Source organism: Accipiter gentilis, chromosome 16 (assembly GCF_929443795.1).
Source record: "Accipiter gentilis chromosome 16, bAccGen1.1, whole genome shotgun sequence".
NCBI classification, from domain to species: domain Eukaryota; kingdom Metazoa; phylum Chordata; class Aves; order Accipitriformes; family Accipitridae; genus Astur; species Astur gentilis.
The window spans coordinates 26,771,841-26,791,234 of record NC_064895.1 but is presented as its reverse complement, the minus strand read 5'-3'; the positions used below and the strand labels follow the sequence as shown (position 1 = coordinate 26,791,234).

At 42.1% G+C, this 19,394-nt stretch overlaps 1 protein-coding gene across 1 annotated transcript in view; it reads left to right on the top strand.

Annotated features, from left to right (window-relative positions):
- The window catches only part of PKHD1 (PKHD1 ciliary IPT domain containing fibrocystin/polyductin), a 260,367-nt gene that overhangs the window by 222,907 nt on the left and 18,066 nt on the right, over positions 1-19,394 (top strand). Inside the window, exon 59 of the mRNA XM_049818774.1 lies at positions 8,413-9,418. Coding sequence (XP_049674731.1) covers positions 8,413-9,418 — 1,006 coding nt within the window. The remainder of the gene's footprint in view (positions 1-8,412; positions 9,419-19,394) is intronic.

Here is a 19,394-nt window from a genome sequence, read left to right as displayed (position 1 = left end):
AACATCTATTACCCTCACTGTTCTGCAAGTCTCGTTATCTACATCATTAGGGGTTGGGCTCATTTCACCTAACTTCAGCTGTCCAAATACAGGCCTGCAGTCCAAAGTAGCTGTCTAGGTTTCCCATATAGCCAGTAGAGACAGATACCTCCAGAAGTGCTACAATCCATCCAAGGGAAAGCAGGAATGAATGACCCTCGTAAGTCTCTCCTCTCTCTCTCTCTCTAATGATTATTGTCTAGATGAAAAGCTTAGACTAGACAATTAGCTTAGACTAGATGCTTAACATTTAGGCAGCTAAAATTAATGTGATGAATCCCATTCTATGTGCTCAGGATAATGACTCTAGCCTTTGTATCTCAAATTTTAGCTCTTCAATATGTTTTCATAGGTGTTCAGATTCTGCGCTATGCTTTCAGATTAATTTCAACTTCTAAGGCTTAAAATACTTGCCTCCCATTACTGTTCATTGTCATAAATATGCCATGGCATAATATAGCTGTCTGTACCTATAATGAAATCCTTCTGCTTTAAGATTCAGCTCCATAGCCCATACAGGACTAATATTGCTGAAAATCACCCTAATAATGTCACAGGGACTCTTGGGCTTGCGAACCTTTCTGTCATGAGCACAGGCTCTAGGACTGCGCCTTCAGCCAAGGCAGGTACAAGTAAGATTTTAACATTTTTTTTATAACTTACCTGGGCAAAGAAAGAAAGAATGAAATTGAAGACAAGGCTGCTGATAAAAAGATATTAGAGGCATTGGGCAGGATGGGCAGAGAGCTCACAAAGTCACCTCACCCATCCATTTACTCTGAAGTGATATCTATAATTACAGTGCTGCAAAAGAAATTAATATAACATGCTAAAAACCCTCTTCAGTTGTGTTAGTTCCACTAGGTTCTTAATCGTTTGGTTTTAAGGCTTTGCTGTTTTGGTTTTTTTGGGTTTTTTTGTTTGTTTTGTTTTTTTTTTTTTTTTTTTTAAACTAGAAAGGTGTTTTTCTAATTTCTAACCTAAACCTCCCTGGTTAAAATATTAATACTTTTTTTTTGTTCTCTTTGCACTGAACATGAGAAACCAATTTACCTTCCTTGCTCTGACGGAAGCTTCCTATGAAGCTTCTATAAACTAATTATACTCTTTAATATACTAATTGAAATGTCTGCAGTCTTTCTGGGCTGAACTTGGGATATTTGTAATATCTTTGTTTAAATGGTATATCTGGGGCAAAAAAAAGGCTTTTCAGTAAAATAGTTTTACAGAAAAATTTTACCTGGTCCAAAATATTTATAATTTCTCAGGTAAAGCTGAAAACTTAGTAAAATTTTGCTTATTTAGTCAAAATGTTTGATTTGTTAATGAACAAAAAAAGGGAAAACAATTTTAGGGCAAATGCTGAGCTCTGTTCTGTCCTCTCCTTCACCTATGTCTTACAATAATAATTTTCATTTTTAAGCTTAATTCTAATGCCAATAATTCCAAAATCTACAGGTATTTGGCGTTTTCCTTCTGTCCCACTTCTAATGGAAAATCATTCTGTCTCTTTGTGAGTCTGTTCCCAGGACCAAAGAACTGTTCTCATTGGGAAGAAATGATAATAATAATAGTAAAGTGGAGTTCCCTGTAAATTTTATTTTGAGGCAGTTCATTTTATCCCCTAACTTTATTTTTGCAGAAGAAAAGGATGATTTGTCTTTGCAGTGACTGCAGGCCAAGGAGGGAAAGAGAAGCTGAGAACCTTTCTGTCCGTAACAAAACCTGGCAGCGATGGTCTTAATAGAGTTCAAGTTTATTTGACTAATTCTTTCACCACTTGTCAGAGAACATACTTTTGTTTGCGGTAACAAAACAAGCTCTTTCCTCCCCCATTTCTCCAGTGAGTAGCACAAGCACTTGTGTGGAGCACACATTACCGCTAACCGTTATGATGTTTGCTGTCAAACTCATTTATTTATGCAACCGCTGTGGAAAGGCCTGGGGCCCATAAGCAACCCTGAAAGATTTCAGAGCCCTGGTGTGGGGTCATGAAAGGGAAAGTGAGGGGGAGGGTGAAGCCTCCCCTGGTTATGAGAAAGGAACTGACACAGGAAATGGTCACATATGGCACAGATTTATTGTGTCCGGGACTTCCCATTCAAAACTCATTATATCCACGGCTCAGAGCAGTGCATGGCACGGCCACATTCATTTTTAGGTCTGGCATCCGATGAAATTGCTGTTCTGCTTTCGGGTGGTGGTGGTAGTTTTATCATCCCTTGGCCGGAGAGACGGTGACTGGAACCGCGTCGGCAAAGCCTCTGCCATTTGCTGCCCTTCGCCTTTATGTTGAGCCCCGGGTATCAGTGTCATTAAAGCTTCGGTCGGTGGGTTTGCTGGTCAGGAGGAGAGAAAAATCTTCCTGGGCTTTAAATACGCCTAAAGGAAACCAGGATTATCTTAAGGGGAAACATAATGGGAAAAGCTTTGGTAGTGACGTGAGAAACAAATTGATACTTGCAGAAGAGCGTTGTTTTTTCAAAGGTGAAATAATTTGGACCAAAAGCCATTTCTCTTTGCATTTGTCTCTTTTAATCATCTTTTGTGGGAGACAAGACCCTTGTCACACCCAGCTATTGGCTCTTTGAATGATGCTTAATGACTTCAAGAGCTTTGTGGGAATAGTTTTGTTTGTATTATCTGCTTCATGGGAGCATCTAAAAGCTCGAGTTAGGGTCCTGGGTCCTATTTTGCTAGCTACTGTACAAAAAGCCATTATTTCCACCCCTTTGCTGTCTAAGCCCTCCTTTGAGAGGGCTCAAGATACATTCTCCTGGCTATGTGATTCTCCTCCCCAGCTCTTTGCAGTTTTGCGAGACAGATTTGATATTTTCTCTCAAAGACCAAAGATGATCTCTCTGGCTCAAGAAGTTCCTGACCTGTAAATCATTGAAAGCTTGAGGAGCATTTTGGGTGAACATTGCTGTATGCGTGCTTTGTTCCCATACTCTTTCTAGATGACTCTTTTTGATCGCTGTTGGAGAGCATCCTGGCCTCAGTGGGCTTCTGGTCTCTCCTGTTAATACTTTATTTGTGCACTTATACTTTAAGGTCAAGAATGAGTTATTCCTATAGTCTCTGGGAACTGGAAAACTGCAATTTTTTGTTCATAACTTGGAAGGATATACTATCGTTTGTAACATATGTGCGTTACCTCTTAGGCATGGGGGAGCTCTGAAGGGTTGGTGCTAGCATAAAAATATGTAATCATATGAAAGATGCAAATAATGCTTGATTTCATGGTGAATAATAGTATTTATGTGTGTGGCCATATCAATGCATGCAAACAATGAATGCAAGAACAAATATTTCACGTGCTACACCTTTTTTCCGACGGATTTGTATGTGAAAGGGAAGGGTCAATGCAGATCCTGTGATACATAGTAAGAGTGAGTTTATACTACAGACTTTCTTTCAGTGGAAGCACTAATAACTGTCTTTTCTCTACTTGGGTACCTACTTTTACAGATCTTGTAGGAACATAGTATCTTTGAGTCCACAAATGTGACTGAAATTGGCCAGAGGGTTCAAAGTTTTTTATGGAGGAACGATAAACAGGAAAGCATAAACCCCCCGCCCAGTGTGATATTACGAGATTCATTTCCTTCTAAAATAATTTTCTCTAAAAGAAAGAATTAACAGCCTAAAGCAATCACTCCATTTTTATTTACACGGTCCCTGCTTTGAGTTTATATTTATGTGTATATCTCATGCATGTACGTACACAAATACACAAGCAAGCACACATGCCACCATGCGTTCCTACGCACGTATTCCCAACGCACACCTTACGAGAAACCCACCCCAAATAAGTTACTTGGCATTGCATATCTGTGTGTTTATCCCCCATGGGAATGCTGCTAAACTCAATGGAGTGATATCCCTAATTTACAGTCGGTGGGATTTCTAAAAACGATGGGGGATGCCTTGTTTCAGCATCCGCTGAAGTTGATGGGCTTGTTTTCACTTACCTACATGAAGATTTACAAGATCAGCAGCTGCAGAGCCATTGCTTTCAAAGGACGAGTGCGTAGGCATGAGGACCCTGTGCCAGGGATTAGACAGGAGAATCAGGGTCAAAATTATTTATGGGGAACATCTGAACTCGAGAAACGTAGAAAACCTTTTGTATAGAAAAAACGACTGACCTCAGAATAATTTACCTTTGCTAGATTTCTAAGGTCCTACTGCTGGGCCCTTTTTCTTTATTTCACATTTGAATGTCAGCAGGTCAAAAGGAACAGTTAATGCTGATGAATATTTCCCCCTCAGCAAAGATACCTGCTGGCCAGCCCAAGGCCAATGAATCGCAATTTCTAAACAGTGTCCCATTTATCTCTCCCCTCCCCCTTCCTCCCCTACTCGCTTTTATATTTTTGTATCTATAATTGTAGTTAAATTAGAAATAACTGACGGCCAAATCCAGTCAGATGGAAAGAAAATTGTGGGAGATTTATTTTATTTTGATAAAAAACTGACATTGCCTTTTGTTTTTGTCAAAAAAAGGACTATATTTTTCCTTGTAACGTGAATTGTGAAATCTATCATGAAATGGGTAAAAATTATTGAAGGAAATGGTGGTGTTAACCTGAAGGGGAAAATCATTAATGCTGATGTATTTCATTCAATTTTAAAAGTAGAATTTGTTTTATTTTATTTTATTTATTTGGCGTTGGTGAACTAGGGTAAAGGCAGGAGACTTGCACAGGACTCTATGTGCCTTTAAGTCAAAACATCTATTTTAAAAATACTCTTCCCTCCTTACCTCCTGCTCCATTTTTCTAAATAAAGGATATGAGATGTTGGTGATGGTGGTGGTTTTTTTCCTAAGCAAAGAGGACCCCCTCGGCGCATTTTTCTTTTCAAATGTGAAATGAGGTGGAAAATCCTCATTTCACGACAGGAAGGACAAATATTGACACAAAGTTAATATTTGTCAGGAGCCCTAGAAGCAACCTGAGTGCTAAAATCTCATATAGATGTATATGTTTGTGTGTCTATGTGTGTGCGTGCATGTATATAATTAAATAATAAACTTGACTCGACGATAGGGGAATCTGCAGAAAGCAAAGTTTGCTCTCGGAAGCTGAGGAAATAGCTGCAGAGGGTGAACACACGCACTCTCCACATATTATTTCTTCCTCTTTCTTGCACCGAGGAGGACACACACACCTGCCCGTGCCTGCACCCAACACACACACGTCCTCTTCTTCTGCTTGGGTGCATGCAGCTCTTGGTGCGACGTTCAGCCTCACCCGTGCGCACATCGCTACAGATACAAACATCTTTTCCGTCTTCCATTTGTAAGGTCTCCGGTTGACTCACACATGCCAGGTTTCTCTTTCTTTTTTCCCCCCATTTTTTCCCCCTCTCTCACACACGTATGTGCGCAAACACACACGCATATACAACTATAACCTGTTTAATCGAATTTTGCCCATCGCAGGGGGATGCTTCTGGAATTTATCACTGTTATTGTTCATCGCCAATGTAAATAGCACATGTCAGCTCAATATTCAGTGGTCACTCAGTATTTATTAAGTCCTGTCCACTCTGGCCTTTTTTAGAGGAAAGCCCCGGGGCAGATTAGCTGCTGGCCCTGACACACCGCGTCACTTATCTATTCGCATTGATTATGAGAGTCAGCTGTGGCCAGGACTCACTTTTTCCTTCTCTTCTCAGACCCCTCTTACAAGCACCCCTGCTTGGATTTTCATGAGGAAATAATCAGATTAGGGCTTCAGCGGCGAGTTCATATGGAGTTCTCTTTCTCCAATGTGCTACTAACTGAATAAACGTGTTTTGTGGTAAATTGTAAATGACATTATGATTACTAAGGCCAGCATGGGTTTCATTTAAAAGTGATCGAAATTGCAGGCTGCAGAAATTGTGACTGGCAGATAAGGCCATTTGGAAGGAGACAAGCAACGATGTGTGTGCGTGCGTGGGGGGTTGCGCGTGTGCAGGAAACGAAGCAAACCCACTTTGCAAGGCAGGCAGGGCATAGGAAAGTCCTGGGAAATCACAAAATATCAGCAAATCCCATTTGTAGACAAGAGAAATGTCACCGGGGGAAGATGGGAGGTTTCCGGGAGAGCAGACGATGAGCTCTGTCAGCCTTTGTGGGCTGGCTGCCTGCTGCAGGGTGCATCCTCCCAACACTCCAGGACAACACAGAATGTCTCCGAGTGCGGCATTTCCACTTCTGCTTCTGAATGGAGTTGTCTCTTTCTCTCCATTTGCCCCCAGCACACGCCGGTAGCAAAATACTTACACTGATAAAGCAGAAAAAAAAAAAAGGGAAAGGCGAGAAAAAGGGAAAGAAAATGGTAAGCTGGTGTCTAAAAATAGGGGCTTTCGCACAGATCCTATCTCTCTTGGATGTCGTCCCTGAACAGAGCTTGATATTTACGTAATTTCATTGCTTTCCTCGGTGACGTGCAGGGCGAGAGCTCATTCTGGGAAATGCTCACAGACCACGGTCTGCACATGAGGAATCCCCTTGAAATAAATAATAGGTAAGTGTCCACAGGATCCAGGCATCGAGATCTGACTATAAGCAGAGCCCAGAATGACATCTCATAGTTTGTTTCTTTCCCAGGATTCTGTTATTTTCTTCTAGCAGTGAGTTTCACATAATGTTTCCTTGATAAGGGGAATGCCCTTTTATGCATCCAAAAGTTTGTGACTCTCAAGGATACTGCTGTCCCTTTCTTTTCATCATTAGCACCAGGCACTGCTGATCTGCATGCGCATCCCCAAAGCTGCTGAGCAAGGAGCGCAGAGTTAATTTAGGCATTGGCCATGTTTTGCCTAAAACACATTCGTCCGTGAGCACAGCTAAGTAGAGAAGGAGCAGGCTTGGTGAGGGAAGGAGGATTATAGCTGGCTACAGCAGCAAATTCCTCCTTTGATTTTATTTTGAAGAGAGGAAGGAAAAACAGAAACACACATCTTTTCCTAAGATGCTCCAGGCAGAAATGTTTATGGTTTTGGTGCCCATATCTGAACTCATTTACTTTTATTCTCTCTTTATAATCAGTGATGATCTCATCATTACAGCCTGGGGCACAATTTCTCTCATCTTAAAGCAGAGACCTATACTTGGTCAGACGCAGCATACCCTAACTCAGAGGACTGTATAGAGCCTTCCATAAAAGGATCCTCGTGACTTGTCTCCACAGACACTTGGGATGGGATTTGGTGCCTAATTCTGACATACGTGGAAGTGTCTTAGCTCCTGTTATATTCAGTGAAAGAATACCTAAAGTGTCATCTAAAGTGGCTTTGGCACTCCCATGGATCATGTGTTATATCTATAGGTGTTTTAGCTACCCAAAGAAGTCCAGGCGACATTATGTATTTGTGTTTAAGCGACAAGATCCTACCTCTGGTCAGTAAAGTTAGAGGATAGTAAAGGGCAATCCAGCTGACAAAACAGAGGTATTTTAGGGTGAACTTCATTGCTTTCTAAACTGCTTTATCTGTATCGATGACTGGGGAATTGGGGGTGTTTTGATTACCATAAATGTGTGTCTAGCGTAATTTCAGGTGCTGTGGGGTGTCCCACCAGGCCTCCAGCTGCCACCTTTGAAGGGCAAAGGTCTTCTGTAGACCCTGTGCCACATGTCTTAGATGCATCAGGGCATCCCACATGATACTAGATGCCCACCTGTGGGCAAATGATTTAAACTCCAGCTCTCTGCTGACTGCAATGGGAGCTTAGGCATGCTGAGAATGTGTAAGGGTCTCTGCTATTTGTAGGTTTCTGAATCTGGTGCTTTCTTTTAGCTCTAAGACTCTGTGAGGTGGTTCGCCGCTGGAGTACATTAATGACATTCTGGTCCTTTCTATTTTTTTGTTTGAGATACAATCCCTGTGAGTGGGATGAGATGGCTTTCTGTAGACTTAAATTATATTTCCAAAAAATTGCAGTCACGCCCTGGTTTGTTACCCTTATACAGGCTTAGAAGCAGGAGAATGTAAAAGACACAAGGACATAGGGACATAGTGCTGGGTCAGACCAAAGGTTCATCTAGCATGTTTGCTTTTTCAACAGTGACCATAATTTGATATCTAGAAAGAACAAAGTAAGTGTATATGATGCTTCTTTGTCATTTGTTAGCAATCTTCAACCATTTTCAGCTCAAGGGCATCTTGAGGTAGGTGCGGTTTCTACCTATTTAATATCCATAAGTGTCCAGGCTTCTCTTAAAACTGTGTAAAATTTTAGCACCAACAAAAGTGACTTGAGTACTGAATGGGAAAATAAGCAGCTATACCACCAAATGTTGAGATGATTTCTTAAACAATTTTTTTTTTTTTTTTTTTTTTTTTTTTTTGTGCTCATCTCCCTCTATTCTCTTCCAGGAATTTACAGAGATGACAGCAAGTGCACCTTCAAGCCCTCCGTACAAGGCTACTTCTGCAAACAGGCAGATCATGCACTTGTCATCCTAGAAAACTTGGACCCCAGTATGGTCAGCCAGAGACTGTTTCCAGTGGTAGCAATGACTGGCAGCTTCATGGATACCTTCAGTGATGTGACTTCGCACACATCGTGTTATTCTGCAGAGCATCGTTCTACTTTCTTTTCTGTGTTGCCATCCACCAAACTCACTACGGTTTGCTTCCCAGATCTAGCACCTCTGTCTTTCAGACTCTACCTCCTCAGTGGCCATAACGCAACCAGACTGCCCCTAGCTATATTCTACAACGAACCGCTCAGCCTTCGCGTTTTCATTCAAGGGAAATATGTCTCTCCCACCCCATCTTCTTTTTCACTGAATGAAGGGGCAGGAGCCAATTACTTTAGCTTTGAGGACAATCTTCTCTATGTTCTCCTCCATGAGAAGGAACCTGTAGAAATAGTTGCTGGCCTTTCCCTTCTTGTGGCTTTCACTGTAACTGAGGCTGTTGGGAAAGAGGGTGAGGCAAGTATAATACGTCAATTAGCTGATTTCTTGAAGGTTGGTCACGACCAAGTCAGAGTAGTCCATCATGTGCTGGGAGGTGAAAGCATGTTGAAAGTAATCTCAGCCAATGCTAGCAAAAAGAAATATCACTGCCCTAACATGACATTTTGCACAGCCTTTCACAGCAGGTATGGCTCACAGAAAGTGGGGAGAAGACCAGTGAGCACCAGAGCTCTGCAGCCATCTGACATGGCTGGTCCATCCAGAGTGCTCATCATTGAACTTAGTGATCCACCAGGGCATCCAAGAAATGAGCTGACAAGTGACAGTTTAAAGAGTTTGGCCAGAACAATTATCAACACTCATCAGACTGGAGACCTTCAGAGAGGCCTTGGCTTGCCGATTGAAACCTTAATGGTGACTCAGTCTGCCTTAATTGTTCCAGCAGAAGCTAACAATAGGTAAGTATCAGAGGCAGTATCAGCAGATACTGATTTAAGTGTAGGGAGGCATTTTAACCACTTGATCTGCTTATTAGGATAGGGAGTAAGTTCTTCATTGATTGAAATATGACTAACCATGCTGAAACACATTATAAAGTTTCCATGACAGGGCTATGCCCGAGTACTAGCTGGACTCCCAAGTGTGAATTACCATGTTATGCTCTTGGTGCTCATGAATCTCTGTAGTGCAGATATGTCCATCATGCTTTAAACCAGGAACAGAGTTCCTGGAAGTCTGCCTTGAAACTATAAAGTAAGGGGTAAAGTCAATGTGTCTAAAGACGTTCAGACTATAATAGCTCTTAACTTTTAAACAATTTAATCTATGAATGTTTATAAATTGATGTAACACCAGAGATGTGTTATTAAAGATGAGTTGCTGCCTAAACTGCTTGCAGGTCTAAACCTTGATTGCTGCACTTTTAAAATTTAAGGCCAGAAAAGGCTGTTTAATCTTATACTTCAATCTCCTGCATGATACAGGCCACTGCTGTTCACTTTGATACCTCAGCATTGACCTTTCTTTTCGGCTAAAGTTCTCGAAAACCACCTGGTCTTGAAGATACAAGAGCTGGACACATCCAATACTACCTGAATGTGTGCCTAGATGTTGGATGCTATCCCTGTTTTTTTTTGTCACAAGTACTTGCCCACTTTCTCTTGTTAGCCTTTCTCTCCAGCTTCCCATGAGAGTTTCTTGTTCTTTCCTTCACGGTTACATCAGCGAGTTTCTGGGCATTGACTCTTTCTCCTCCTCCAGATACCTCCAGAGTAATCAAATCACTTAGCTGTCTGCTTTTTCATAAATTGAAAGGTTTGAGTTCCTGTGAGTGTTTCTTTCCTTCTCTGTCTCTGTTTTCTGAATCCTGTTTGAAATGTACATGTCTGAAAAGCCAAGAGTTTTCCTTTATGGTAGATTCCCCAACATTGGACACTTTTAAGATTCAGCTGGACAGGGTGCTGGGACATCTTGTCTAGACTGTGCTTTTGCAAAGAAAGGTTGGATCAGGTGAGCCTTGAGGTCTCTTCTAACCTGGTATTCTATGATATCAGTGTCATGTGCAAAAGTGGTTAATCCCATTTTCTACTGGCAGAGCTCAATGATCCCATTAGCCCATTTTTACTCAGAAATAGGACAGCTCATGGTCATCTGTTTGCTCACTGTGTTCTCCAATTCCTTTTCAGTTTTGGCTTTCCAGAGCCCAATCCACTCTGTTTGCCCAGATACTACACACCCCGTGATCTAGGTGCCCATGTTTGGCTTTTCTTTCTGTAATTTATCAGTGCACCCATCCTTCCGTGCATTTTATCAGGAGCGGCTTTATATTTGTTTCTCAATGCAGATATAGCATCATGCCTGTGGCTGATTTTGACAGAACAACACAGGACACTCCTTTACTTTATAATAATTTCCCAATGGGAGCTATCTTTTGAGCTCTCTCAGTTACCTAGTTCTTGGTTAGTTTTGTACATATTATTTTTTTATTTATATTCTGTACCAAGACTCAGTTTTCGAAGGTCATTTTTTTCCCTCTTCTCCACAGCAACAAACAGCCCTTTCTGTCCCTCCTTTCTGTGTCCCCATCTTGCTCTTTTTCAGCCTCTCGCAGCCACTATTTGCATGTCCCAGCTGGCAGCCCTTATCTGCAGAGAAGGCTGTGAGATACAGGGCTGGGAAGGGAGCAGACAGCAGTGTATTTCAGCCTCAGATCCTGAATCTGTATAAAAGCATATGGGAAATATGAAAAAGGTAATATCCCATCTGTTTTTAATAGGGGACATGGGATTTGATGTTTGGCAACCTTATTGTGTATTCTCTTGATATTGCATAATATTAGTTTTTATGTTGTGCGCTACTGAGCCTTACCCAAGTATAAGCATATTCCATCTATGCAAGAAAGAAATTGGATTTGTCTAAGACTTACTTTCTCTAATTAATACCATATCCTCTAACATTTACCACTGACCTCTGTACCATCCTGATGTCTGTTGGCTGCTAGTGATACAAATTACTATTCACACACTTCTAGCTTTTCTACTAGGCACTGTGTGGCTTAGGGTAGTGAAGCACCCACAGTAAGGACACTGGTCTGTGACCACAGGAATCTTTGGTTTGGTTTGGTTTTATGTTTGGTTTTGGTTTGTTGGTTTTGAGGTGTGTGTGTGGGGGTTGTGTTGAAGTAGTATTACGTTAAGCACAGTGGGAAATTATTATTTGCAAGATTGAATCTTAAATCAGAGCCAAACTCCAAAGATATACAATATTTTTTATTAGCAGAACTAACATCACTATTGTCAGTGGGGGTATTTGTGTCACGATGTAGGATACTACAAAATGTGACAGCAAAGAAATGTTGTAGGAAGTTTTACAGCCTGTGATAGGAAATGTTATCCTGTCTTTCCGCCATCCCAAGGCATGCCATAGCCTGCAGAGTGTGACAGGTACGAGACCCCTGATTCGGTGTGTCCATTATTGGTGACCAGAACAAGACGAGCAACAATAGCTACGCTGTGGGAAAGAAACAAGGTACAGATTTTGTAAAGTTCACCAGAACCCTATTAAATGCCTATAGGTTCCTGAATGCATTAGTGTAACACCACTGAGGGGGGATAAGCAGAGATCACCTAAAGGAGAGGACCACCTTCTTCTGTGTGCTGGGGGACAAACCTCATGGCTGCCTTTTTTCAAGCAGAAATGACGTTTTCACACCGGGGACTGCTCTCCCAGCTGGGGTTTGTCTCCACATCTGTGGATGCTCTGTGAAACCTGTCCGAGAGGCAAGGATGAGGAGAGGCTGTTTTTTAGAGGGAGGAGAGCAGTGCTAGCTGGAAGCCACAGATGCAGCATCTCAGTAGGGGAAGACCTGGGGATGTATGCCGAAGAGAATACTCACATCACCAGATCATAGGACCAGCTCAGAGCTCATCCACCCTTAGCTGCTTGGGCTCCTCTGCAGTGTTATTTATTGCTCCCCATCAGTCATAGCTTTTCTGGAATTACTCATGGCTGACATTTCTGATGCAATAAGGCCACAGATAACTTGTGAAATGAAATCAGGGTTTTCCTGTTGGGACATGTAGTATCCCCACTGTCTATCTGTCTCTCTTTACGCAGTACATGCTAGCACAGGCAAGGATAATGGGGCTGGGATTACAAGTCAGGCTAAGTATTCCAGTGTATTTTTCTGTGGAAGGAAGAGAAATATTTTCACTCCTGAGTCGTGCAAAATCCAATCAGGCTGTCAGATATATGCAGAACCTGCACCCCTGCCGGGCCAGTCTCCTGCGGTTTCAGACTAGTGGCTCCTTTTGCATCAAGACAACAACAAAAAGATCTTTGATCAGCAGAGACTGGGTGTTCGCCTTTGCAGCCCAGGACAGTGAGGCTGAAGGGAGCCTTGGAAACCTTGCTGTGGTCGGGTAGATAGGCAGTCAGTCTGTATATCACATTGCCCTTAAAAAAATGACTTGTCCGTTACGTGATTTTTTACGTGATTTTAATTTAACTCCTTTGTTAGGGTCACTTCAAGCACGGCTCATTGGTTTGTCAAAGAAAGACAGAGGTGATTGCTATCGACTGCTATAGTCTTGCACAGCTGGAGAATCAGAGAGATGATTATCACATAGTTTTATCTTTCTGTGAATGCCCGTGTATTAATGCATATTGCAATGTATTTACAGATAGAAATCTCTGTTTTGCAAAGTTTGCCTAATATCAGTATAAATATAAAAGTGAAAGAATGAGACAACACAGCAGAGAATGTATTGGGTGTGTTTGTCCTGGTGCTTTTATAGAAAATCAGAAATATAAAGCTGAACAGTCGTCCAGAAGCCATTTAGTCCATATTCCCACACTACAGCATGATACTTTTTGCTCCTTTTTGATGGACCTTTAACCTGCTACAAACTGAAATTTGCAGAAATTAATCTTTCTTTATCAAGAGTTAGGTTTGGGGTAGCTTATGAAAAACAGTGTGTGTGCAGGAGATAACAGTGTTTGAGACTCACAGCAAGCAATAAAAGTGAAGCAAATCATCAAAGAACTGCTCATTTAGACAGCAATACCCATGCAGAGGACTAAATGAGAAATTACTACTAATTCCCCATGTCACATGGCATATACCCAGGCAGGCATGGTTAGAGGTCCAAATTACATTAATTCTGACACATCCTAACCCCAAAGTGCTCGGGTTTGGTAACCTTTGTGCAGATTTCAGGCAGGTTGCTCTATGGAATTGCACAGGGTTTTAAAAAAGGGAGATGACGACTTTTTTCCTGCGTAGGGATCCAACTTTCTGCCAGTGGCTAGGCAAAGGCAGGATGCTAAAAATCGTGATCTCAGAGCTGCAGCTATTGCAGCACTTGAGGTTCTGTCAAGGTTTTATCTGCCACATAACCCTGAAGTGAAGGTGCAGAAAAGGTGATACTCAGGAGCTTAAATTGTAAGCTTAAAATCTCCTTAAAATTAAGCTTACATAATTTTAAGTCAGATATTCGTAGGAACACTGTAGAGGGCATGTTCTTGAGTAGCATGTGTCACTCTGCTTGTTGATGTACAAAAAAGACGAACTCAGTTCAAGTAGATACAGGGAAGGACATTTAGGATGATCATGGAAATGGAGTTTATTTTAAGATGTAAGGAATAGAATCATAGAATCATTTAGTAAAGAGTTTGGTTTATTTAACTTGGCAAAATAAGGCTGAGGGAAGATACCAGCCTATTTGGGAAAATATGTTGGAAGACTGAGAGGAAGCTCTAGACACTAATGGACAAGGACAGCACAGGAACAAATAAGTGTAAAGTATCAAGAGGTAAATTTACATTTAAAAATGGAAGAAGGTTCCTCCTCAGAGAATAACCTGGAAGAACCTTGCAATAGAACTGGAAGAAAACCGCTTCCCATTCAATACCAGTCTATTTTCCTGACTTTTTTTCCCCACATGGCCAAAGCTATATTCTGACTTTTTTTTTAATAGTTTGGGAATAGCTGAGGCCCATTTTTGATTAACATCTCATTTAGTAGTCTAGTAAAACTGTGGAAAAGTTCATATGAATAACCTAGAAGGTTTCTAATCAGAGAAGTGGGATTCTGTAATGGGTTATTTGTAGGAGCAATGGGATAAGAAACTTCATGAGAATAAAGTGGAGACTAATACATGTATAAACAGTGTTATGTCATATAAAACTGTGTGATCATATTGCACTTAAGGAGTCAGGATGACTTGCACTATTTTGTTCTCAATTAATAATTCTTTTCAAACTGTGAAATTGAGTAGTTGTGGGATCTGTCAACAAGAGGCAGGTGGTCATCAAGAACTCAGAGACTCAGACAGATCTTCTGCATGGAAGATGGTGGCAACGGAGGCTTGTGTGTGAAAAGAGTTTGAGAGAAGTCATTCTGGATCCCAGAAGTGAAGTTTTTTTATCACAAAGCCTTTTGCTATTTTTTGCTTCTGGGGGCATGTTTAGCAGAAAATCCAGGAACTGAGTGGGCATAAAATCTGAACTGTCAGTATATTGGTGGTGTCAGGAAGGCATAGTCGTAGCAGGGATGATGATGCCATACAAGGTCTTTAGCTATGTAGATGTTAGACTCCAAGGCTGCTATTTTAGCATTTTTCTTCAAATTGAAATCAGAGTGGGGAAACTGAGGAGATATATGGTGGCCCCTGTCCATGGTTAGTAGAGGAACTAAATTGCAGCTTAGACAGAAACACTTTTCATTCAGGGACTGTCCTAAATAAGCACAACGTATACCTTGCAGAATAGGTATGTGAATTGTTCATGCAGGTTGAAGGTAGCGCCACAATATAGATTACTGCTAATTACAGTGATGTCTTCCCCAAGCCTGAGTGTCTGTCTTTGGGGAAAAAAAAAAATCCCAAACAGTCAAAGTAGTCTGCTTCTTTGTATACGATCCTTGTGTGAAGCCAGTATTATTTCCCTTGCAAGTTTTCAAACAAATCTCCAAAATACCCTTCTAGACAACAGCCATCGAGCTTCATGTTGCCAGTGCAAATCAGAAAACAGTAGTTTTTCACCACTGCTCTCCTGGTCTGGACCCCTCTGGCAGTGTAAGTGTTAAAGGGTCTATCACTGACTACCAGTCTCCCAAGCTACCTTCCCTCTCTTATACAGAGCCTTGTTTTTAAGCTACTTTTCTGTTAGTATCCACTGCACATAATAAACCTATCTAAATTTTGCCAATCCCACTCGAAGGTGACACTTGTGAATTATAAGGTTCAGGCAATTACCTCCACAGTAACCATGGTGGAAACCACAGCTTGCTCCATCAACGGGCTTCCAAACCCAATAGGAAGAAGGGAGAAGGAGGTAGGAGAGGTAAAAGGAGCACAGGAGAGAGCAGAGGAGGAGGAAGATGAAGGGTAGAAGGGAATCAGGAAGGGGAGTGCTAGCAGACTTTGTGGGTCGCTATGGGAGGAAGGAGGGATATATTACCATATATTCCCCACACCAGTGTGGGTCTTCGAAAGGGAGGAGTTTGTGTTATTAAATGTCCATTAATAATAAAGGGGACCAGCTCAAAAGAAGCTTTTCCCAATTCTCCAGTGTAGTCCCAGAAGTTACGGACGTTTGGACACATGCGGGAGAGCCAGGAGTGTCCCCATTGTCCTTCTTAGGGACTGGAAAAAGATCTGCTCCCAGCAGCACCTCAGTGCTGTCAGGCAAAACCTGCCTTGCTCATGTCACGTATGGATCCGTTTTCCCCCTTAACAATTAACGGGACCTGCAGTGAAAGGGATGATTTACATGACACGTGCGCACGGCAGAGACGAGCTGCCAGCCGTGTCTCCGAGGGACCGATCCTTTCCCCGCTCCGCCGTATTTAAAACGTCAGCGCTGTCACCTCTATCAGCAGAGCTTGTCTGGCGTGACATTTGAGTGAGTGACGGCCGCGTCGGCTCCCAGGTCAGCCCGCTTCGCCGTCGCATCGCGCTCTTGACTGCTGCTGCGCGTCGGATGGGAAAGGGAGGAAAATTCTTCCACATGCTTTGTTAGCAGGAATCTGGCCAGCGAAGGGTTAAATGGCTCGGGGTGCTGGGTCTTTGTGGGGATGTGTGCACGTATATCTATGTATACGTGTGTGTGTGTGTGTGTATATATACACACACACACACCTTGGTTTGGCTGTAGGACCTCGCGCCCGCAGGCCACAGTCACATTATCATCTGGAAATTGGATAACGACAGCACAATGACAAATCCAGGTTGCTTGCAATAAGGTGCTAATCCCTTTGCTTTAATATCGGAGCAGCGTGTAATGATGTTTGGACATCACTCCAGTTTACTGACGACCCCACTGGGGCCAGCAATAGAAGCGTACAACTGTCTAACAAGCCATCAGGTGACCGCCGTCGTCAAAGCAACGGAGGATGCAATCTAATCTTCCCTCCATCCCTTCCAGCTCCCAATAAGGACCAGATTATAGAAGTGGCCCATCAATGCTTGGTAACTCGAATCAATTAACGTTAATTCGCACAATGCTATGATGTATTGTGATCACTTTCATTTCGGAGAAGGGGGAAGAAATTGCTATAATTCACCTAAAATGAGGTTGTCTATGGTGCTGAGGTATTAATTGGGTGTCCATATTAAATGGAAAAGGAGCACGGTAGTGAAGGAAAAGTGGATGAGTGACTCTCTTGGCTGCTATTGACCTATCAGAAGAAGACAGTGCCCTTTTCCTTTGCTTTTATCTATTACAGTTTTCCCTATTGCGTGTCAAGTTGATGTATTATAAAAAATTCATTTGGTGACCTTTCACCCCCCTAGCAGATTAAACAATTTCACTGGGATGGCATCATTAACAGGGCCTTGCATTTAATGATGATTTCTCTAAAAGGCCACGGAGATTCGATTTTAAGCTAACAGATTTATTGCACTATTATAACATATCGTAAAAAACTGTACCACCTACGGTCTGGTTTTAGGATAGAAACTGTTTAAGAGTTTATGTGGAGCTTAAAGTGGTATTACCTTGGGATACGCAGCAGCGGCAAGGCTCTGACCTCCGGCGGGATGCTGTTTACATTTAATAAAAAACGTTTCTCTGACAGTAAACTTCGGGAGTGTGTTAAGGAGGAGGCCTGGCTTAGCTCCTCGCCACTAGCAGGCAGCTTTGTAAGTAGGGGTATTTCCACTCATCTACAGCAATTAATGGAAGTTGGTAATGAATTTGGAGGATGTTTCTCTCCTATCTGATGCATCTGCGCTGTCTCTCTCCTTCTAAAGGCTCCTGGTGATCCCACCTTGCGCTTGAGTGGATCCATTAAGTGGATCCAGACTCTCTGTGTTTCTTTTTTTAGGGTGACTTATCACTCCAGACTGCAGGAATCTGGACTCCACCAGCTGCATCCACCAGGCAGCTGCTTGCCTTCACCTCTTGGTGCCACTGCAATAGAAAAGTGCTAAACAAAGGTTGTCTGAGTGAGGGGAGAAGACTGCCCTTGTGGGGGAGACATGTCTCTGTGTTCCTGGACAACTGTGTCCATGCTCTGTGACTGTATTTACTGATTCGTAAAAGGGGAAAAAAAATTCCTGAATGCTAGATCAGGAGCCATTTGGAGTTTGGACAGTCTTTAGCAAATGGAGAAATGGAGATCTGATGGTAGTAGTGCCTCAAAAAGTTAATGTCAGAAGAAGTTGGTCAAAAAGACTGGGTATTTTAATTAATATATACTCCAAGAGAGTATGCATTGGACCTCTTTTTCAAAACTTTTTCAATCTAACCAACTTACCTGATGCTTTCAACAGCCACAAAATATCTAGCTTCTAACTAAAGCGTCTTTGCTTTATGAAAGGAAACCCTCACAATAATTAGATAAAGAAGCATACTCCTCTTGCCCAGCCTTGTCCACAGAGGCAGTTCAGTTACTTGTTTCTTATCCCAGTTCACCATCAACCTAGGCCCCCTTGCTAATTCTCCACACTACTAGATCTTCTCTTGTTAGCTTTCTGCCATCACAGCATCTGACATCCAGGGCAGTGGACACATGGCTGCGTTCAAAACTCCCTGCTGATGAGAGCTAGAATATGCATTTAGGTGCCTAGTTTTTTTCAATTTTGGTCTTATGGACTCAACCTACATGAAAGAAGGGAGACATCAGTAATGTCTAACACCACGGGTCCTGTTCAGTCCATTGCTTTAGTCCTCATAAGGAGATATGATCAATATTAAGTATTTATTGTTTCTCTGTTGTCAAGGGAAGCTGCAGCCTGCTTTCCACTGGAGTTTATTTCCTCTAGCTTTGATTTCTTTCTATAATATGGGAAAGCATGGACATCAGTGGAAATAAAAGTCATCCTTTGGATAGCTTTTTTGCTTAAAGTAGGAAAAACCTCAGACTCCTCACTGTCTTCTGGATGCTCATGTCTCTCTTTCCTTGTTTCTTTTACTTAATGATAAGATCTGCAGGCGGAGACAAAGTTCTAATGGTGCAGCTGAGAGGGCACAGGTACCTGGTGTCTGGCTAACTTCATCACTGCATGATGAGAACGCACTTCTCACTCGAAGTTGCCAAATTCCTCACAGCCCTTCCAGCGAATCTGTACCTGCTTTACCTTACACAAGTCCTCAGCTTGCCTATCTCCTGTCTTCAGTACAGCATCTTCTTTCTTGTAGCCTCTTCACCAGCAATCACCATCTTTTGAAGAACACAAAAAAACCCCATCTCTTTGGCTTGACCATGATGCATTTTGACACATTATTTATCGCTCAAATTCTTCCCAATCTCCTTCCCCTTCCAAGGATATACTGATGCCACAACACTAGCATGGCAAATGTTCAATTTGTTTCATTGTCTGATGTTTATTAGGAAATTAAATATGCCAGGGTCTGTTCTCTGGCACCAAGGTCAGCTGATATGGATCAGCCTGTGTCCATAAAATTAAATTCTCTCACCCACCGTGTCAG